The sequence below is a fragment of the Magnolia sinica genome, chromosome 14 (genome assembly GCF_029962835.1).
Source record: "Magnolia sinica isolate HGM2019 chromosome 14, MsV1, whole genome shotgun sequence".
Lineage (NCBI taxonomy): Eukaryota > Viridiplantae > Streptophyta > Magnoliopsida > Magnoliales > Magnoliaceae > Magnolia > Magnolia sinica.
The window spans coordinates 1,315,930-1,339,318 of NC_080586.1; the positions used below are offsets into that span (position 1 = coordinate 1,315,930).

At 42.8% G+C, this 23,389-nt stretch overlaps 1 protein-coding gene across 1 annotated transcript in view; it reads right to left on the reverse strand.

Moving 5' to 3' along the window:
* Positions 1-23,389, reverse strand: part of LOC131225932 (transcription factor HY5-like) — a 101,670-nt gene that overhangs the window by 59,233 nt on the left and 19,048 nt on the right. Inside the window, exons 2-3 of the mRNA XM_058221544.1 lie at positions 19,930-20,258; positions 19,662-19,845 (exon numbers count right to left, since the gene is read on the reverse strand). Coding sequence (XP_058077527.1) covers positions 19,662-19,845; positions 19,930-20,258 — 513 coding nt within the window. The remainder of the gene's footprint in view (positions 1-19,661; positions 19,846-19,929; positions 20,259-23,389) is intronic.

Sequence of the window (23,389 nt, forward strand, 5' to 3'; positions counted from 1 at the left end):
CGCAACATATCCGGGTTATACATGTTGATTTTGGATATATGCAAGTTCCAACAAGAATCTAGAAGCCTAAAGTAGTACTTCACCATCTTACATGGTATGTAGGATGGGCTGGATATGTACCTTCTCTCCCATCTCATTGTACTCAAGATCATGAACTCATCCACCAACAACATGAAGAGACTTAGATCATGCAATTTCTCTCTGGACTCAATTCAGAATATCCGAGTGTTCGTCGTCAAATCATAGCTATGGAGCCCTTCCCCTCTTTGCCAAATGTCTACTCTCTTGTTCAAAGAGTCACTATCCCTTCTTTTGTTATGCCTATTACTAATGATAAATCCACATTCATAGCTGGTAATTGCCTTTCTAGTTCTAGTTCTCAAGCTACAAGCTAGAGCACCCCAAGTACCAGTCGTGCTCCTAGTTATGGTAGTAGATCTAGAGGTCATGATGCAGGACATGAAATTTTAAACATGATATGCGAGATTCCAAGCTTTAAATCATACTAGTTCAAAACAATCGCACAAAATTCAACATCCCACATAAAATCAAGCACTCAATCAAGGGGAATCTATGCGGGTCCAAGCCTACACATGCTAGGGCTGGATCAATTAAAGTTATAAATCAAACGATGCTCAAAGGATAGTATATTCATCCAAACATGCATAGGAATATTTCCCCAATCCAACGAATTCACATGTTTCAATTCGGGAAACCCTAGGGTCGAAAAAATGGAATAGAACTTTGGGATTTGAAATGATCTAGGGTAAGGGTTTTAGAAACGGAGCGAGAGAGGAGTGAAATAGAGACGAGAAGAAACCTGTGATCAGCCCGCACGTGTGGACAGCAAACGTGCCTGACGCACGTGCGTGGATGGTGGCCTACACGTGTGTGGGGCCCACGATTCTGGAATCGGTCAACTAGGGCCTAGTCGGCCAGAGTTGGGCCACCTTCCCTCCAAATTTTAGGCCAAACGGATGATCGATTTGAACACAGTGATCCGCCGAAGTTTCAACCCTCATGCAGGGCCAGATTCTGAAAATCTATTGTACGGGAAAGATTAGCTGCAAACGTGGGTAGATTTGATGAGAGGATGGTTGTAGGAGATGAGAAATATGAAAGGTAGGAGATGGGGGCGATTAGGAATGGATGTGGCTTCGCACCACGGTAGTTAGCCCTTCGAAGGAGGATTTCAAACCAAATTAGGTTTTCACAACTCAGAGAAAGCAGGAAAACGCAGAAATTTTATTTCAATCATCAATGAGAAAAAAGACTACAAGGGGTGCCTATTTACAATAAAATCATATACCCCAAAATCCGCGCCATGTGCGCAACCTATTACTTAGAGACAAAGTAACGACAAATAACAACTAATCAAAGCAATCTAAACCGTCCATGATGTTCCTAATAGCAATTATAACCAAAACTCAAAATACTGGATCGTTTAGAATAGTGGGCCGCGGTCATGAGAACCCATGGTGGGGGATTCACATGACGATCAGGTCCACTCCGAGAAACCAAAACGCAATCCTCTAACTAGGAGGCCCTCCCTGGATGTTGTCATCGATCCAGATCGATGGTGGGGCCCTCTTCGCGTACGTGTGTAGGGGGGCGTGCATGTACGCGTGATGTCCCTCTCAACTCTCCCTGGCTGCGATGTTTCGCCACTAGCGAAACAAAACTCTTGAACTGCTCCAAGATGTCAGGATCAAGTCTCTGAAGCTCCTCCTCAGTGAGCCACGTACTGTCTGAAGCTGGGCGTGACTTCAACTTAACCAGGTACTTCTGAAACCCGCCGTCCGACGTTGATACTATTTGATGGTCCAGAATATCTTCTATCTCCTCTCTAGGTGTGGGAAGGGTAGGTATGGGAGGTAGAGGCTGGGAAGAAGGGTCAGGAAGAGGCCATAGATCAAGGGACAGGTCTGAGGAATCGGGATAGTTGGGCGAAAGGTCGGACAATGTATCAGTGGTTCCCTGAAAAGCAACTAGATCCTCCACATTGAATATGAAACTATTTCCCATGGAAGGTGGAAGATCTACCACATACGCATTAAGACCGTTTCGTTTTATAATTTTAAATGGTCCAGCGCTACGCGCGTGTAATTTACGAACGGCTCCCTGAGGGTACCGCTTGGGCCTGATGCAGATCATCACAAAGTCTCCTACATTGAATTCCTTAAAACGTTTATGTTGGTCTGCAGAAAATTCATAATGTTCATTACTAGTAGTGATCTTTCACCTGGTTTCTTAATGCAATGAATGAATGTGATGCGCAAAAGACTTTGCAAACTCCGATGGCCTATGGGACAGTGACGTAGGGACAAAATCAATAGGCTTCCTAGGTTTATAACCAGTAACGACTTCAAAAGGACTTAGACCTGTGGACCTACTGACAGAGCTATTAAATGTAAACTCGGCTATAGGTAGTACGGTGTCTCATGTCCTGGTGTGCTCCCCCACTAAACATCTAAGCAAACTCCCTAGGTTCTTATTAACCACCTCAATCTGACCATCAGTTTGAGGGTGGTAGGCAGAAGAAAATTGGAGCCTAGTATTCATCATGTGTCATAGTGTCTTCCAAAAGTAACTCATGAATTGCACGTTACGGTTAGACACTATAGTTTTTCGTAACCCATGCAGTTTGACGACCTCACTAAAGAACAGCTTGGCAACATGAGATGCTTCGGAGGTCTTAGAACAAGGAATGAAGTGGGCCATTTTAGAAAAAAGGTCCACGACAACAAATATGGAATCGTGTTTCCGAATAGTCTTGGGGAGCCCAAGAACGAAGTCCATACTGATGTTCTGCCAAGGGATGAATGGAACTGGCAAAGGTGTGTATAATCCTGTATTTTGCTTTTTCTGCTTTGCCAGTCGACAGGTGCCACGTCTCGCTTGAGGCTTGGCCAATAAAACCTATCCTCCAGTAGGGCAATGGTCTTGTCTTGACCAAAATGACCCATAACCCCTCCTGAATGTAACTCCCAGACAAGAAAATCGTGGAGGGATGTGCGAGGTATGCACAAGCAGTCACTCCTAAACAAATATCCGTCCAAAATCAAGTACTTACTGCTAGCTCCTGACGGACTCTCTAACAACGACGCGTACACAACTCCGAAATCTGGGCACTCAGAATAATCCTCTGCACACTCGAGGCCCGTGACTTCAACACTCATAGAATTGAGTAACACGACTCGACGACTCAACGCATCAGCAGGCTTATTCTCTACGCCGATCTTGTACTTAAGCACAAAAGTGTACTCTTGAAGGAATTGAACCCACTTGGCGTGCCTAGGGTTTAATTTCTTCTGAGATTTCAGATATCTCAAGGCCTCATGATCTGAGAACAAGACGAATTCTTGCGGCAATAGATAATGACGCCAGTGGTGCAGTGATTGCATTATCGCAAAGAATTCTGTCATAAGTAGAATATTTTTGCTTCGCCTCATTCAATTTCTCGCTAAAAAAGGCAACAGGGTGCCCCTCCTGACTAAGTGCTCTTATGCCGACTCCTGACGCGTCACATGTGACTTCAAAAGCTTTCGAAAAATCCGGAAGTCGCGTGACTGGAGTTTCTATCATCCTGACCTTTATATCCTTAAAGGCTTTCAAGGCTGCCTTCGTACATTAAAACTCTCCTTTTTTTATGCAATCCGTGATGGGAACCATAATGGAACTGAAACCTCGAATGAACCGCCTATAAAAGGTGGCCAAGCCGTGAAAGTTGCGCACCTCGTGAATATTGTGGGGTTCAGGCCAATTGACAATGGCTTTGACCTTCTCGGGATCCACCGACACACCTCAATTGGCACAACAAAACCTAAGAAGATAACACTACTAGACATAAACACACACTTCTTTAGGTTGGCGTGCAATTTTCCAGCTCTAAGAATCCCACAAACTTGCCTCAAATGGTTGAGGTGTTGTTCCTTAGTTATGCTATAAATCAAGATATCGTCAAATAAACGACCAGGAACTTCCCCATGAAGGGCCTCAACACTTGGGTCATCACACGCATGAAAGTACTTGGGGCATTAGTCAACCCAAAAGGCATGACTAGCCACTCATATAGCCCATCCTTCATCTTGAAGGCTATTTTCCACTCATCACTAGGGCGTACACAAATTTGGTGATAAACACTTTTGAGGTCAATTTTTAAGACGATAGTAGCGTTGGCCATCATATCCAACACGTCATCAAGACGCGGAATGGGAAACCGATACTTGACTATAATTTTGTTGATGGCCCTACTATCAACACGCATTCTCCATATGTCATCCTTCTTAGGTGTAAGAAGGGCAGGTACAACACACGGGCTCATGCTCTCTCGAATGAAACCCTTTTCGAAGAGCTTATCAATCTTTCTTTTCAACTCTGCATGCTCCTTTGGGTTCATTCTGTAATGAGGGAGGTTTGGTAGAGTCGCCACAGGGACTAAATCAATGGCATGTTATATATCCCTCATAGGGGGAAGCTCATTCAGTAGATCCTCAGGAAAGACATCACGGAACTCATCCACTACCGAAATGGCTTCAGTGGGTAACTTTACACTGGCCTCTGGTGCACTCTCCCTATCCACAAAGGTGTACACCACCGAGTCCGACTCGATCTCTCGCTCAAAGTCTTTGGCATTTAGAATATGGAGAGGCTTAGACTTACACTTCAACTCCTTCAATTCCTTCGAACCGCTCACACCACTCTTTGTGGTGGATTCTTTTCCAGTTGTGTTCTTGGGTGGAAGTGGATTTATCTAGACTTTCTTGCCCTCAAACCAAAATGTACACACATTTGAACGACCAAATATGGTGACATCTCTGTCATAGAGCCAAGACCTACCCAAAACAATATAGCCAACATCCATGGGAACAACATCACACCAAAGTGCATCTTTATATGATCCGAACTAAATAAGAACAAGACAACGGTGCAAGATTGGAATGGAGGTCTCATCAACCCAAGACACTATAGGGTTGAGGATGGGCTTCGAGCTTCAAGCCCAAACAACTCACAGTGCCAGTTGATGCCACATTGGCACAACTGCTACTATCCACAATCATCTCACAACTCTTATCACCACACTTTGCATAGGTATAGAAGATCGTGTTACTACACCAATCGTCAGTATTCTTTGTTTGGGCAAAGGCGCAACGCACAACTGTCAAGGTCGCAGACTCTCGCGCTCCATCTTCCTCATCACTAGGGGTCTCTGCTAGCTCATACTCTTCCTCCTCGCCATCACTTTCTGGAGGCACTACTACTTGCCCATCAATAAGGAGCACCTTGGTGCCCTCTTTCGTGACGCACTGGTGGGCAAAGTGACCAAACCCTTGACATCTAAAACACCTAGTTGCATCACTTCTGCGCGAGCTAGACCCTACAATTCCTTTACCCTTATCATCCTTGGGCCTAGACTGAGAACTACTGGAAGGTTTGTTTTGGTATCCAGTGCTAGGCTTAGCCCTAGAAGGGTTGGCCTTAGTGCCAGAATTGCAAAACTCAAACCGCCTTCCCACAGATGCCTTGAGGTATTGCTTAACCTCCAACACTACTTTGATGCAAAACAATTAACCACTTGCTCTAAAAGCTCGAACTGTTAGAGTATGGCGAAGTCATCCCTTTATCTCATAGCCTAGGCCCCATATCTCATGGGTTAGGACCTCGGCCGAACTCCCCTCGTGGGCCCCAAATCACATGGGCCGCCCACCCCGAGTGTGTCCCCACATCCCACGGGCTACCCCACTCGAGCCGTATGAAATGCTCATTAATCACCCCCGGTGAGGAGTCTCAAACACGAGACGTCCCCCGTGGGCCCCAAATCACATGGGTCACCCACCCCGAGTGTGTCCCCACATCTCACGGGCTACCCCACTCGAGCTCGGTGTGAAAATGCCCCTGCATTAATATGGCGAATTAATCCATTTTATCTCATAGCACAGGCCCCACATCTCATGGGTTAGGACCTCGGCCGAACCCCCTTCGTGGGCCCCAAATCACATGGGTACCGCCTCACACGGACCGCCCACCCCGAGTGTCCCCGCATCCTAAAGGCTACCCCACTCGAGCCTAGTGTGAAAATGCCCCTGCATTAATCACCCCCGATGAGGAATCTCAAACACAAGACCTTCCGCTCTGATACCAATTTGATGCAGGACAATTAACCACTTGCTCTAAAAGCTCGAACTGTTAGAGCATGGCGAATTAATCCCTTTATCTCCATAGCCCAAGCCCCACATCTCATGGGTAAGGACCCCGGCCGAACCCCCTTTGTGGGCCCCAAATCACATGGGTACCGCCTCACACGGGCCGCCCACCCAGAGTATGTCCCCGCACCCCACAGGCTACCCCACTCGAACTGTTCAAGAGTGTCTATGTCCTTGGTGACTAACTCTCCTAATGTCAAAACGGAGGCCCGTCTTAAATCGATTAAGAGTGAGTACGGGATCATCATCAACTTCACACCTACTCAAGTACTCTTCTAACTTTTCAATGTATTCCGCCACACTCATGGAACCTTGTCGAAGAGATTGTCATTCCTCAACTAACCTTAAGTGATAAGAGAAAGGGAGGTACTTCTCCTTAAAAGTTTCTTTCATTTCTTCCCAATGGACTATTGGGAGCTCCCTCGACCTTTCTTTCTTTCGCTCAACAGTAGCGCAAAACCTCTTTGCTTGGCCCACAAACTTCATCTTGGCGAATCGGACCCGACGAGCATCCGACATGTCATACCACTCAAAATAGTGGTTCATATCCACCAACCAATCTAAAAAAGCTTTAGGGTCCAAGTGACCATCAAACGTAGGGGCATCTACTCTAACTCCCTTGAGGAGTTGCACATCTGGGTCATAATGATCATGATGTACCTCGCGGGGTGGGTGCAGGGTGCGCACCCATACCCGTTTCTTGACCACCTGCTTGCGATTGGACATCTACCTCAATGGTGGTTTCTAGTTGGATAATGCGCACATTAAGCTGATTCAAGCGTCGGTCAATATGTTCTTCCAAGCGTCGGTCAATACGTTCTTCCAAGCGTCTACCCAGAGACTCAAACTGTTGGGTTAGGTCGTTCACAGACTCTTACAATTGCTCCATGTTTAGTGTAAGGTGCAAACCAAAACTATGACTGGTATGTGTGGCCATACAACCACTCACTCAAAGATCCTCTAATGCAACTATATGCGTCTAAATGAGACTAAATGATCCTATATGACACTATATGAGGGAAACTACACAACACTAATAAAATTCCAGCAACATGGCTACCTAAAGAGTTTTTAACAGAAAATTCAGCCATGAAAATTGGGGATTTTTTGACAAAAAAAAATTCACCAATCCATGTTGTGAATGATGGGTCCGAAACAGCCCTATATGATGAAATTTGCTGCAAAATAAACGTGAAAAGACTAAACCCTAAACATGCAATGCATTCCCCAATGAAAACCCTAAGCTCTGATACCAAATTTGATGCAGGACATGAGATTTTAAACATGATATGTGAGATTACAAGCTTTAGATTATACTAGTTCAAAACAATCACACAAAATTCCACATCCCACATAAAGTCAAGCACTCAATCAAGGGGAATCTATGCAGGTCCAGGCCTACACATGTTAGGGCTAGATCAATTAAAGTTATAGACCAAACAATGCTCAAAGGATAATAAATTCATCCACACATGCATAGGAATATTTTCCCAATCCAAGGGATTCACATGTTTCAATTCGGGAAACTCTAAGGTTGAAAAAGTGGAATAAAACTTGGGGATTTGAGATGATATAGGGTTAGAGTTTTAGAAACAAGGCAAGAGAGGAGTGAAATAGAAACGAGAGGGAACTTGTGATCAGCCCGCGCGTGTGGACAGCAAACCGACCTGACACACGTGCGTGGATGGCGACCTGCACATGTGGGGCCCACGATTCTAGAATCGGTCAGCTAGGGCCTGGTCGGCCAGGGTTGGGCCACCTTCCCTTCAAATTTCAGGCCAAACAGATGATTGGTTTGAACGTCGTGCTCCGCCGAAGTTTCAACTCTCCTGCAGGGCCAAATTCTGGAAATCTGCTATAGGGGAAAGATTAGCTGCAAACGTGGGTGGATTTGATGAGGGGATGGCTGTAGGAGATGAGAAATATGGAGAGTAGGAGATGGGGACGATTTGGGATGGATGTGGCTTCGCACCACGGTAGTTAGCCCTTCGAAGAAGGGAGGGTTTTGCACCCAATTAGATTTTCACAACTCAGAGAAAGCAGGAAAAAGCAGAAATTTTATTCTAATCATAAATGAGAAAAAAGACTACAAAGGGTGCCTATTTATAATAAAATCATATACCCCAAAACTCGCGCTATGTGCGTAACCTATTACTTAAAGACGACGTAACCACAAATAACAACTAATCAAAGCAATTTAAACCATCAATGATGTTCCTAATAACAATAATAACTAAAACTCAAAGTACTAGATCGTTTAAAATAGTGGGCCACGATCATGAGAACCCATAGTGGGATTTACATGATGATTGGGTCCACTCCAATGAACCAAAATGCAGTCCTCTACTTAGGAGGCCCTCCCTGGATGTCGTCATCGATCCAGATCGATGTTGGGGCCCTCCTTGCGAACGTGCGTGGGGGGGCGTGCGTGTGCGCGTGATGTCCCCATCAAGTCAAGCTCTTGACAGAGGCGGTCGTGGTAACTGCATTTTTAATGGATGCTGACGTGGCAGCGATGGATATCCCCGTACTTGCTCTCATTGTGGTGGTACTAATCATACAATTAATCAATACTGGAATAATGTTGGTCACCCTTCGTGGGTAGGTGCTTATATGGCTAGCATCACATCATCTTATACTGAGAAATCTCGTAAATACCTTCAGCATTGCCTGATGAGATGTCGGCTTTAGGTGATTCAGTTACCATCCCTCGAGAAGCATATGATGCCTTAATGCACCGCCGCTTTTTGACCTAATCCCTTCTTTTAGTGCTAGTTTAGCCCAACCGCATACTACACTCCATGCTTCATCATCTCCCTCCTAGGTCATCGACTATGGAGCCACGTCTCATATGACTGTAAGCTTCATCTTTTCCAATCTTATGAACCTACTACTTGGTCTAGTTTTGTTAGAGTTGTCGATGGTAATCACTCTCCCGTCTCTGGGATTGGATCCATTACTCTTTCTCCTACCATGTAGCTATCTTTTATTCTTCATGTTCCTTCCTTTCCATTGAATATGTTGCATGTTAGTTCCCTTACTAAATCATTACACTATTCTATCATATTCTTTCCCTCTCATTGAGTATTTCAGGATCTCCAGACAGAGCGGATAATTGGTGGGGGCAGTGAACGTGGCGAGATTTACTTCCTCAATGATACCCTTAATGGAATTTTGGATATATAAATCCATAATTTTGGAATTTCGAAATAATAAACCGTAAAAGAAAAGGGTAACGAAAAAAATGAAAATTCGAGTAAGAGAAATTAAGAAGACTTATTGGAATTGAGGCGTGATGAAAATCACTCGGCTTGAAGTTGATTTGCCCTCCTTTAGATGTTATCTGTAGCGCAACAAGAACATTGGACAATCAACCTCCACGATACCCTTGATTATTGTCTCACCACACTAGTGCACTTGATGTACAAAGACCCGAACCACCACTGTACATATATCCCAAAGACAAAAGCAAGACTTCAATTTTAGAAAACTGAAGGCAGAGCGATTTGAATGCATATTAAAAAAATGAACCAAAGAAGTCATTTTAGACTTCAATGGTTGCCATGAAAGCGGGTATAAGCACCCTCTTACCATATTGGGTTTTTCAATAAAAGAGATGCTTGGTCGAAATTTCGACCTATCTGGCCAATGGTTGCAAAAACATATTTAAAAATGCAACAAAACAGTTAAGGCTTTTGGCAAGTGTACTCAAGCACAAGCACACGCGTACCACACCGCGTCCCCTGCCAGGCACGCAAGTGGTTCATGGCATGGATTGGGGCAGGAGACCAATGTTCGAGTCTCCTAACCAGTGTGAGCGGAGTATGCAAGTGCATTTGCACACTGGGGTGGGATGGGCCACGAGGTGGGGTCTGTGAGATGCAGAATGGCCACAGGGTGGGGCCCATTGTGGAACCTGTGAGATGCGGGGTAGCCCACAAGCAGGTTTCAGTTGGTTTGCCTGAGAGGGAGAAGATAAAGGGAAATTTCGATGCTTCCCCAACAGCTCTAGAACTTTTGGTGCATTGGTCAGTACTCCCTGCATCAAGTGGTATCAGAGCGGGAGACCAGTGTTCGAGTCTCCTTACCGATGTGGGTGGATGATGCGAGTGCATCTCCATACTGGGGTGGGGTCTGTAAGATACAAAATGGCCACAGGGTGGGTCCCACCGTGGGACCTGTGAGATGCGAGATAGTCCACGGGGAGGTTTCGGTCAATTTTCCTGGGAGGGCCAGGATAAAGGGATATGTCGGTGCTTCCCCAACAGCTCTAGAACTTTTGGTGTATTGGTCGATGCTCCCTGCATCAAGTGGTATCAGAGGGGGAGACCAATGTTTGAGTCTCCTTACCGATATGGGTGGATGATGTAGGTGCATCTCCAGACTGGAGTGGGGTGAACTACAAGGTGGGGTCTATGAGATGCAGAATGGCCACGGGGTGGGTCCCACTGTGGGACCTGTGAGATGCGAGGTAACCCACGAGGAGGTTTCAGTCGGTTTGCCTGGGAGGGCCTGGATAAAGGGATATGTCGATGCTTCCCCAACAACTCTGGAGCTTTTGGTGCATTAGCAGGTACTTCCTGCATCACCTTTATTCTCTCTTAATCTCTTTTATAATCTCTCTTAGGGCCTGTTTGATTTTCTGGCTCAACTGTAATTACCTTGTAAATGAGTAATCATTATTTACCAAGGTAATTACTGCATCTTTCTCAATGCTGACCTGACCGGTTACTTTTTAAACACTTAAATCGAGAAATTTGCAAAATAAATACGGGGCCCACCGTAATGTGTGTGGCTTATCCACACCGTCCATTCATTATGCCAACTGAATTTAAGGCATGAGCCCAAAAATTAGGCAGATCCAAAGCTCAAGTGGACCACACCACACAAAATTGTGAGAATCGAATGCCTACCATTAAAAACTTCTTGGGGCCCTTAGAAGCTTTAGATCAAGCTTATATTTCTGTTTTTCACTTATCCATGTCTATGTGACCCTATGAACGGGTTAGATGGTGAATAAACCTCAATGTGGGCCCAGTAAAAGAATCAACTTTCAACAATAGACAAATTAAGTCCATTGTTTCCTTTCATGTGGGCCAATTGAGCATTGGATCTTCCTCTTTTTTCGGCTCATGCCCTAAATTATTTTAATGAAACAGATGGATGACACGGATATATCATATACATCACGGTGGAGGCCACGGATTTAAGTCGAACATTTTGGACCAGTTTTCTAGGTGGAATTACTCACTCATCTTCAAACAAGTGAAAAAGTAATAATTACTTATTTACCAAGAATTTACGAGCATCATGGAAAATCAAACAGGCCCTTAGTCTTAGACTCCTAGTTTTTACTATTTCAATTGAAGGCAAGAAGAAGAATCACTCGAGAAGCAAAAGAAAAGAAGAAGACTACCCTCTCTCTCTCTCTCTCTCTCTCTCTCTCTCTCTCTCTCTCTCTCTCTCTCTCTCATCTATTATCTAATTCTCTAATCTATCTCTCTCTATTCCCTTATTCTAATCTCTGTAGTCTATTCTAATACCTATTCTATCATTCTAAGTTTCTAACTTGTGTTGTGTGATCTATTCTTTCATTAGAATTATCATTTATCAAGACTCAAGTCACTCAACTACTCAACTCAAGAGTCAAGTAACAAGCACACTCAATAGTCAAGTCACCCAACATTCTCTTTTATTTCGTTTCACTGTAATTTGTAAATTGTAATTGTATAAGTGTTTGTGTTTGTGGCTCATTCATTCATGCTTAGCTTCTAGTTTCTAGTTTTTACTTTCTAGTTTCTTGTTTGTTTCTAGTTTCTTGTTAGTTTCTACGCATTCATTTTATCAAGCATCAAGAGTGAAGACATTTACATCAAGATTCAAGACTCAAGACTTCAAGAGATGTTCAACTTTCAAGACTTCCAAGTTCAGGATTCAAAAGTTAAGAGACTTAAAGACTCCAAACCTCATTTCAAGAGATTTTAAGATTGTAATTTGTAACTCACCAACAATCCTCTCTCTCTCTCTCTCTCTCTCTCTCTCTCTCTCTCTCTCTCTCTCAATTGTAACTCCACAACTATAGTGACACTCTCCCTCTCTCTCTCTACATTAGTACTATACTAGCATTTAATATTTAGTATTTATTAATTAGTATTTACTATTTACTTTATTAACTAATTTAATTTTTACTATTTAGTAGTTACTACTTATTACATATATCTTATTTGTTTGTTTCATACTTTTATTTTTTGTCTAAGATTCTAAGACTCTAATACACAATTACTCACACACTAGAGCACAACAGTCGCTACTTACTACCTAGTCTCATCATGTTTTCTTCGCAATCTTCTACTTTGAAGCCAAAGTCAAATGACTGGGCACAATCGAAGTGCCAGTGAAAAATCCCAAGTAGTGTGTGATCTATATGGATTCATAGGTTACGGTGGTATTGGTCGACATAAACAACACCTTGGGCACGCATCAGAAGCAAATGCAAAAGCATGTCCCAATGTCACTCCAGAGATCCGTAGAGAAATCATGGAGTACATAGAGAAGCATGCTCGAAAAAGACATGACAAGGGCTATACAAGAAGAATTTATGAAGAGAAGTTTATGAGGACACTGATGTAGTGGATTTGAATTAATCTACTAAAGGTGGGCACCAGATGACTTGATCCGGCTAACTCAACTTGTCCGACTCGACCCGAACCGAATGGGTGAGTCGGTCCGAACCGAGTAGGCTTCGCCCAATCCGAACTCAAACTGAGTCGAGTTCGAGTTACCTAGCAACTCGACCCGAAACTCGATCTGATTAGACCCGACTCGATCCGAAACCCGACTCCCTAACCCTACCCGCCGCACCCTACCCCGACCCTATCCCAAAATCTCTCTCCCTCCCTCATCCTCCTCATCTTCCAAGCCTGGCAACCACCCGCCACCATCGCCCTCCTCCTCCTCCTCCTCCTCCTCCTCTCTCTCCTCTCCACTCTCTCGGTCTCTCCCTCCATCATCTCTCAATCCGACTCGGTGCCAACTCGACCCAACTCAGTACTTCTGACCGGATCGGACTCGGTCTGAATCAGTCCAAGCCAGACCAAACTCGGATCGAGTCAAGCATGCTGAACTAGGTATCGAGTTGGATCGGGTTCAGGTTAGGCCTATATCAAAACCGGATCAAGTCGAGTCAGCCCTAACTCGATCCGACTCAACTCGATGACCAGCTCTATAATCTACACCACCTATATCCACAAGACGATCTAGATTTGGAATTGTTCTATTGCAGTGAAAAAATGCTCTCGATCTTCTGTCTGAGACTAGCATGCTTGGGTGTCAACCTGTTGCCACTCTTATAGATGTTGCTCAAAAACTTAGTTTTGATGATAGCAACCCTTTATTTGATCCAGGTACGTAATCATCGCTTGGTTGGTCGTCTCACCTATTTGACTATTACACTGCCTGATTTGTCATTTGTAATAGGTGTCATCGGTCAGTTTATGCATACTCCTCGTACTACCCATCTTTTTGTTGTGTATCAAATCCTCCGTTATTTCAAATTGGCTCCTAGTCGATAATTGGATTTCAACACAAAGGTCATCTTCATATCTCTGGTTACTGTGATGTTGATTGTGCCAGCAGTCTTCATGATTGGTGATCTACATCTGGTTATTACACCTTCGTGGGTGGCAAGCTAGTCACCTGGAAGAGTAAAAAGCAATACGTGGTTGCGCGGTCCACTGCAGAAGCTGAATATAGAGCAACGGCACATGCAACGTGTGAACTTATGTGGCGTCGCACTTTGTTACAAGTGCTTGGTTGCCCCCCCTTTGGAGTCGTTCCTTTGTGCTGCAACAATCAAGCTGCCATTCATATTGCTAGCAACCTTGTGTTTCATGAGCACACCAAACATATTGAGATAGAATGCCACTTCATCCATGAAAAGGCGGCCACTTAAAAAATTGCCACTCCATTCATTCGTTCCGAGGAGCAGTTTGTTGATATGTTCATTAAATCCCTTACTAGGGACCCCTTGCATCATCTGGTTGACAGGTTGGGCATGATTGATATATATGCTTCAACTTGGGGGGGAGTATTGATATATAGAAGTAACGTTGTCTTTATTTAAGTGCCTATCTAGATGTTTTTTGTATGATCTGCTGGAGCACCATATGTACATATGTATATGAATAATATGAGAGTTGTGCGTAAAGATAACACAACCATTCCCCTAGCCATCCTTTTCTCTTCTCTCTTTCTACACTTCCTCGTCCACTCCTACTACGGACAATCTACTTCAACTAAGACCTATTTACATGTCTATTGATGTGACTACCACTATATTGGATGCATCAATTGATCCATTGGTGAACTCAAGTATAGGTCTAACATTAATGCATCGATGATGCGGACATTAGTGGTGCATCCTTTAGAGTGTACCAGAGGAGGAGGCGTCGCCGACAGAGTACCAGAGTGGAGGAGTTGATGTAGATGAACGTTGGGTCCATCGGACGCATTTTCTGACATGCTACGAGTGCAGGAGCGGCATGACCGCACCCTGACCATAGATCCATGGGTTGGATTTTACACCCTACCACACGGGTGTTTTAGTTATAGGCATTTTTGTTCTTTTTTCTTATTTTAGGGGCTTTATTGTACTTTCTTTATTTTTTCATCTTTTTTGTTATTTTTCTTGTTTTCGGGAGCTTTAGTGCACTTTTACCTTTTCCATAGCTTATACATACATTATGAGAAACCCTATTTTGATTATTATTGAATGAATAGAAATTCGTCTCTTTTCTTCCTCTTTATTCAAGAGATTATGGTTTCAAGATTGTCCCTTGGGTGTTAAGGATTCCACCCCGATTTCAGGTTTCCTTCTTTCAAAATCTTCGAGGTGCAGGAAAAGGTAAGAATCATTCTCATTTTCTTTTGATGACAAAAGGACCTGTACTTTCTTCATCTCGAACCCTTCATTCTTCACCCCTTTTGTTCCTCTCTAAATATCACCTTTCTAGTTTGAACGGAAAAGAAAGATGGTTAGTCAGTAGAATCAGATCCAAACTTGACTGTGGACTGACTTATGCTAGATCTAGGATATCTTCATATCCCTAGGTCATCCCTTTTTTACTGTTTACGCGATTTTATGCTAAGGAGCATGATCCTAACGGAATGACCTCATCTTTGTTTTGAAATTTACCTAATCCCTTTGACTGGAAAGGGTTAGTTAATTGGTATATTTATTTGAACATTCTTTAACCTGATTATACATGCATTTAGGATTAGGTCATCACATGTCCATGCATCAATCGAACACTTCAAACGTCAACTTTTCCTTTCACTCCGTGGATCCCTTTGTCGTTTCTAGAATTTCTATTTCAATTTTGGATTCTTTATAACATTCCAAACAGTGTTTTAAATAGCTTACACTACGCAATGTAGCTTAGTCTTCGCGCTACATAGGTCATGAAAATATCTTAAGTCACGTGTAGGCTGTAGCCTACATTACACACTAAGTAACTTACACTACATGCTAAATTTTACTAAACCTTAAATTTTATTTTTGAAAGATAACATCAATCTTTTTTTTGTTTTTGTTTTTTCTTAAAAGGCCAAAGCAAAACTAACGTGGGGAGAACTCACAACCCAAACTCAGAAAAAATATTACAAGCATACAAAGCTTTTACGTCCAACACCCAACCTACTTTCAACCTAGGCCGCATTTATTATGGAAACAAGTACCTACCTTCAATCGAGCCACACTTATTATGGAAATAACCCACCCTCAGGACTAACTGCCTTTCCTTCCTTCTCGACTTCTCCACTATGCCAAGCCAAGAGGAGACTTTCTGTGGTCTCCGATATCACCCAAGCATCGTTGAAGAGGCTGAGGAAACTAACCCACACCCTTCGAGCAAAAGCACAATGGATAAAGAGGCGGTTAATCAACTCCGTGTCTTCCATGCACATTGCACAAACGTTAGAGAGCAACATGGACCTTCTATGGAAGTTCTCAATAGTGACTAGTGAGCACCCTCTTCCTTCCCACCAGCAAAACAAAAGCTGCAACCTCGGAAGGCTCCATAAAACCAAGAGAAGGATGTATGGGCTGTTTGCTCTTCCAAAGCAACTTAAAAAAGGATCAGACCGAGAAGGCACCGATTTATCTATTTGCCACACCATCATATCCCTATCCCCCGAGGATGGATGATAACCGCGCAAGTGGCCTAGGAGCTTGACGAAGCCGTCCAATTCCACATCTAAGAGGTCCCTTCAAACCACAACATCCCCCCTAATGGAAAAACAGCAAGCTACTGTAATATATGATATTCATTATTTAAAACATTGATGTAAATAAGTAGAAATAGGTAGGATGCAAGAGCAGAAGCAAGAGTTGCAAGCGTGATTCGAGGAGGGAGAGGCTTCTAGTTAGAAGAATCCTACAACTAAGGAGATGACACTGCTTTTGGGTAATGAGCAAAAGACTTACTATGGGCACCAACAACCCTGATAGCCGGAACAAGGACCTACTGTAACTACTTCCCCCGTCATGATTATGCTCATCTTCCTCATACAAAAGACCCAACTAGGCGTGTTAAGGTTGAAGTTGAAGAATATGACAGCAACCTTGATCCGAATGCTTCCATGATTAACTACAATTGTTGGGAATTTATTTGAAGCAGTGCCAAATGATTGGTGATGCCAAGCTACAATTTGCAGCTCTGAAGCTTTCTGCTTGATGGACTTCTGTCGAAGCCGATTTGAGATATAATGGACTTCCCTTTTCACGTTTCAAGATCTTTTCTCATTGTGACAAGAGATCATGACCGCTGAAGAATATACACTGTGAATATACATGTGGTTCAATGTTAGTTATCTAAGACAGCATTACAATGAGTTGCCTGATACTGCAACAAATTCAAAACTGGAGGTTTAGGAGGTGGCAACCATAAAGCCAAATAGCACGGACGAGGCTTATCAGATTGCACCACAAGCCTATGAGCTCAACAGTATCAAAGGAAGGTGGCAGCCAAACACAACACAGGGTGAGGGGGATCAATCATCCCGCGCAACCTCGAGTAGCACACCACATGTTGAGGAAAAACCAAGTATAACTAATAGCGATAACCAAAAGGTCATATCAGCTCTGAGTCCTAAGGCAATGTTAGAAACGGAAGAGGCAACAAAAGAGAGTGCAAAACTGTTATGTGGTTTTTAAGTGCGGAGGTAAATGCCATATCTAAGTTGTATGTCCAGCTAAGTTCATTAGTTATTGTAACAAGATCATTAAGAAAGAAAAGCCAGAGGATGAGGATGTAGATTGTATTGATGGCAACAAGATTATGTTGGAGGGATTGAATGAAGAACCTATTGCATTAGTGTTTCAACAAGTTGAAAATAAAAAATCCTAAAGAAGAAACAAAAGAAGATTGGTTCCAGAATGGTATTTTCTATACACATCTTGTGAAGAGAAGACTATCAACATTATCATTGATAATGGGCACAACGTAAAATCGTAAATATAGTGTCACAAGAACGGGTGATTAATTGTAGCTTCAAATGGAAAGGTACCTCATCCTTCACAAGTTTCTTGGTTGAATGGGGTATCCATGCCAATCAGCCACATGCTTTTGGTGATTTATTCATTACGGCCGCGTTACATGAAAGCTGTTTGGGTTGAAGATGCTCCAATGCAGGTTTGTCATGTGTTGTTGGGGTGTCCAAGGTTGTACATACATCACATGCAATATTGTGAGTTCATCAACACCTACACATTTTTGCAGAAGAGAAGAGAAAGATCTTCTTCAAGCCAAGGACGGAGGATTTGCTGTGAGAAGTTGAAAGGACGCAGCATAGGAAAGGAGATGATGCCACGACTATGGTATTCAATACCAGTAACGGTGGCCATAACAACCTCCGTAATTACCATTTTGATACTAATCGTAACGGCCACTGCAGCCCCCACAACGGCCGTTACAGTCCCATAACGTGTGACGCTTCCTACCATTATTGTTACAGCCATTACGTGATCCTTTTTTAATACCTTGGCCACAACTATCTAGAAATGGAGGCAACCATGCAAGTCACACAATCCATACTGGTAGAATTGAAGAAAAGGGAAGTGTTCCTGGATGTTATACATACCCAAGCACACAAGAGGAAGAGACCATTTGTTTCAGTCAAGAAACTAGGGCAACCTGGAGGTCTTCATCAAAGTCCCACAAGGCAACAAAGACGTGCTACAATGATGCTCCAGATTGAGAGACCTATGCCAGTTTCAAATTCGCAGATGAGTTTTCTGAAGCCAGGGGTAACTGATGTAATCAAGTCATAGACCACAAGGATTAGCTGGGCCCCAATTGATCACATGTACGACACATACGCATGACATGCTTTGAAGTCTATCCACCATTGTCCTTTTAGTCGTTTAGTATTGGGAGGACTCTCTTGTTAGTTGTTTGTTGTTCAATTTTCAAAAAGTATTTGCATTACAGTTGGAAAGTAGACTTCAATTTGAGAGAGGAAACTCTGAAAATAGAGTGGCCCAAAGAGAACGTAGGTAATATGCTATTTCTATGAAGCTTTGAATTGAAAAGCAATTGTTTCCTTTTCTTCTTTGGCAGCAATTTGTGTGTGGGGAATACTTCTGGTTGTTATAGTAAATTTCTGCGGCAATCTGGTACGTGGATCTGCTCATCTGCAACTATTTTTCTTTATTATGAATCCTACTTCCATAACTTCCTTAACATTCATATTGAGGGTCTGGGATCCAACGTACAATTATGTAACTTTCATGTCGGACTTAAAATAAACAAAACTGCTCTTTGGGGGGGCTATTTTTACATTATCAATGCCGGTAAACATCGCCATTTTTGTCGTTCCGTTCTAACAAAACTGAATGTTCAGAAATACAATTCACTTGTGCATCTAAATACAGGCCGCATAAGAACAATCACCATAGGCAATTCAATGATAACTGATCACAATTACAGCTGGAAGTACAGAAACTGGTCCTCCAGCCACATCTTTCCTGCCAGCATTCCACTTTTTACAGACAACCATACCATGCAAATAATAGGATCCACCACTGAGATCACCTCACACAAAAATCAGGTCGGTCTGCTCATCAGGTGGGCCGCACGGTTCGAGAGTCATAGGACAACTAACGATCTGGCTCAACACACAAGTGTCACCCACCTGACAAGCAGATCAGCCTATGTTTCTACAACATAATCAAAATGGCAGGGCCTGCAAGATGCATGGTATGGATGCCCTACACAAGCGGCACAATGGTGGAAAAGACAGGGATGGACAACATGTTGCCGTACTAATCAATTCCATTTCCCACCTCCCTTTGACATTGAAAGCATCTAACCTCTAACCAATTATCAATACGGTCAAGTTCACACACCAATGCATCATCCTTAATCTAGTAAGAAATGTATGAATTTGACTAGTCACTACCTCTTCAGCCTTCTGTGTTCCTTATCCGCCGGATTCCGTACCCTCCTACGCTTCCCTGCAACGCCACCGCTGCTGCTATGAACCTGTTGAACATCCGATGCCGCCGCAGCAGCCACCTTCATCGTTGAATCGCACGGTCCAGATTCCATGTCGGGGACCGTGAACAAATCCTCATCGCTCTCCTCTACGGTAGAAGAGAATTCCAAAAATAAGAACACCAACTCAGAAAACCCTAACCCTAACTAAGAGAAGGACGGAGGTGACGGACCTACTGCTTTGTCTTTCAATCGCGACGGAGGGAGCGGGGTCAGCCACCAAGAAGTCGACGTGGAGGCGTCGGGAAGTGACATACCTAGCCGGGTAACTGACGTACGGCGGAGGGGAGGCGGCGAGAAGGTTCTGTAAGAGGAGGAGAATTTGGGGATTTCAGGGTTTTGGTGGGGGTAATTTGGGAGAGTGGTGAAGGAAAAATGAGAGACGTGGCGGCTCGCATTCTCGCCTTTTGCTGGTGAGAGGGGCGGGAGAGAGAAGAACACGTCGCTGATTAGAGAACCGCCACTTTCCAGAGCGCCAAAAAAATAAACATTTTGGAATTGTCTACAGCACCCGTTTTACACTCTTCGTAGAATACTCAAGTCCGGTGGGGCTCACCATGCTGTATATGTTAAATCCACTCCGTCCATTAGATGAAAAAAATTATTTTAACAGTAAATAAATAAAATCATCTTGTTTAAAAACTTTATAGTTTAAAATAATTTGAATAATGTAAAATTTATTACGAAACCCATAAGCTCATATGTTGTGGTCCAATGAATTTTTTATCAAGATTATTTTTTGTATGTTTTCTTTATAATTATGATTTACATATGATTAACGGGTTTGATGAAATACAATCTCCATGATAGAGCTACAGATTAGCATGTGGTTGGTATCCCATTCACATTTTTACAGGTGGTGTGGGCCATCTGAGTTATGGATATAAATAATTTTTTTCTTAGATTCTAACACTGAGTGTAGAACCCGATAGACCGAGTGGATTCCACTTATACGATATGTTCTTACGCAATGCTTTAAAGAGGTGTGGAGAGATTCTGTCCGCTATTCGGTACTGTGGCAGTGTAATTGTTCATACGCACGCAACCAAAATTATACACGTGTCATGTCTTAAAATCATATTAAAGCGTACAAGTTTTCGAACCCGCTGTATATAAATGGATTATAACTCGAACATAAAATCAATTTCAGGAATTTAATATATGGTTTGTGGAAATTCTCCCGTCCATTCGCTATTATCGAATTTTTTTAATCTGAACCGTTCAATGTGGGTGGACCAATCCGACAGTTATTCATCACTTATAAATTGGGCCAAAATACTTTAAACGGTTTAATTTTTGGTTTTATTGAATTCCACGTAATGAAATTACGAGTGCATGAGTACAAATTATCAAACTCTGCCAAGTGCCGAAGATTATTCTTTGGAAAATATTTTGTTACTTTGAGAATTTTGGGATTGGTTGTATGTTATGTATGGGATCTGCTGATTCTGTTCGCACCGGAATTGTTACTGTAGAGCCGGTAGAACTGGACCGGTATAGCCGTTTCTCCACCGTACACGTGGCAGGCATGTGTATGAATCGGCACCGCCCATCTAGTGCATTCTGTGAATGATGGAAAATTGTTCAAATCGAGAATGTCCAATCAGTGACCTTTAAATCGAGGATATAAAATAAGATTGGCTAGTGGTGGAAATTCATCGGTGGAAAGTTAAAAGGATTGATGCTTCCAATCATCCAATAAATATGGTTTTTGTGGGGTCTACCATCGACAATAAGGTGAACTAGATTGACGGTCCGGATTGGTACCTCGCGATTAGACACAAGAACGGTATACAACACTTTCTTTTCAACCATTAGTGTTAACTGCATGTAACATCCGAGCCGTTAAAGAAGCCAGCTGCAGCCAGGATAGTCCACTCATCAGGTGGGGTACACCGTCCATCTTTGATCGGGACACCCTCTAGCTGCGATTTTTTCTTTTTTCTTTTTTAAACCGATCACCTACAACCGATGCATAACAACTTGCCATGCATTTCTATCTTTCCCGCCAACATGAAATTCTGTACATTTCATCAGTACCATGAAATCGGTAGGCCCCATCATGAAGAACATTAATCTTGATAATCAAGCTGGTCCACTGATTAGATGGGCCTGATCTGTACGTCGAGTCATATCCTTGATCGGCCGATCTAACGGTGTGGCCCACCTGATGAACGCACTGGCCTGAATTTTGTGACCGTTGTCTTCATGGTTGGGCCTCCGATTGTACGGTGTGGATGTCTTAGATGATCAAGTTCTGTTTTTTAGGGAACCTTTAGTTCTGGACTCGTGACTCGTCATCCAGATCCTTGGTTGGTGGGTCCCACTGTTTTGATCGATGCCCCAAAGATGAAACGGATCGTAATATCCTTGCCATTCAATCCTGGCCTTTCTTTACGTTGCATGTGGACCATCGTCTCTTCTCTTCTAAACATTATTCAAGCTCCAATCCTGGAAGGGTTAGGATTAGTTGTGGACGAGATCCATGGGCCATGGACTATCCATGTGAATCTCATCAGAGCTGGACTAAGATATCAAAATAACATTCCCAGGTACACATAATTTCAGTACACCTCTGGATTATAATTATTTATTTTTTATTTTTATTTTTTTGCAAGGAACGTAGATGCACGAGAAACATATAAAAATAAATTTTTAAAAAAAAGGAAAATACTGGGGTAACTCGCGCATCTACCGGGATTGCTTTTACCAACGCAGAGAAACGATCTGACGTGCATGGAATTCACTCCGTCCATCGCATTCACCAACCCTTGTTGGGTTTGATCTCAAAATTCATGAAGATCAAATAAACAATCAGGTGGGCCATTCCAATTGAATTATACCTGAAACTTTTAAATTCATATGGTATGGGCCACCTGAGTTTTTTAAAAATGTTATTTTTGGGTAGGAACATTAGATGAATGGGTTGGATGGCATATAATCACTACAGTGGATCTAGACAAAATGATGGTAGGCATTCCATCCCAACTGATTCCTTTTATGTGACTTATTGGAATTTTGAAAATTCATTTTGTATAGTTTCAGCGGTTAGAATGAGGTATCATACCTGATGAATGGAGTAGATCTGATGACAGTAGGACGTAATTGGCTGTTCGTCTGTGAAAGTAACCCCGATACGTACCAAGCAGCGGCTCTAAAAAATGATAGCAGATTAGTCGTTACCCGGGTCACACCCTTAGTGGGTGTTACCCTTAACGTGGGGCCCACCTTAATGATATAATTCTATATCCACTCCGTCCATCCGTTTTTGCATCCCATTTTAGAATGTAGTTAAAAAAATAACACAGATCCAAATCTAAGGTAGACCACACCATAAGAATAAGTGATGATTGAACAATCCATAATTAAAAACCACCCAGAGCCCTAAATTTTATTTTTCATCCAACCTTTTGATAAGGTCAAACAGACCTAGATGAAGTTAAAATACAAATACTAAATTAATTCAAAAGTTTAATGGCCCACAAAAAAGTTTTTAAATGTCATTCACCATCGTTTCCAGTGATTTAGATCTTCTTAAGATTAGAGATCACATCCTAAAATGAGATGTAAAATGCACGGCGTTGATATACAATAAATTCATCAAGGTGGGCCCCACATGATAAGAGCAGCGCC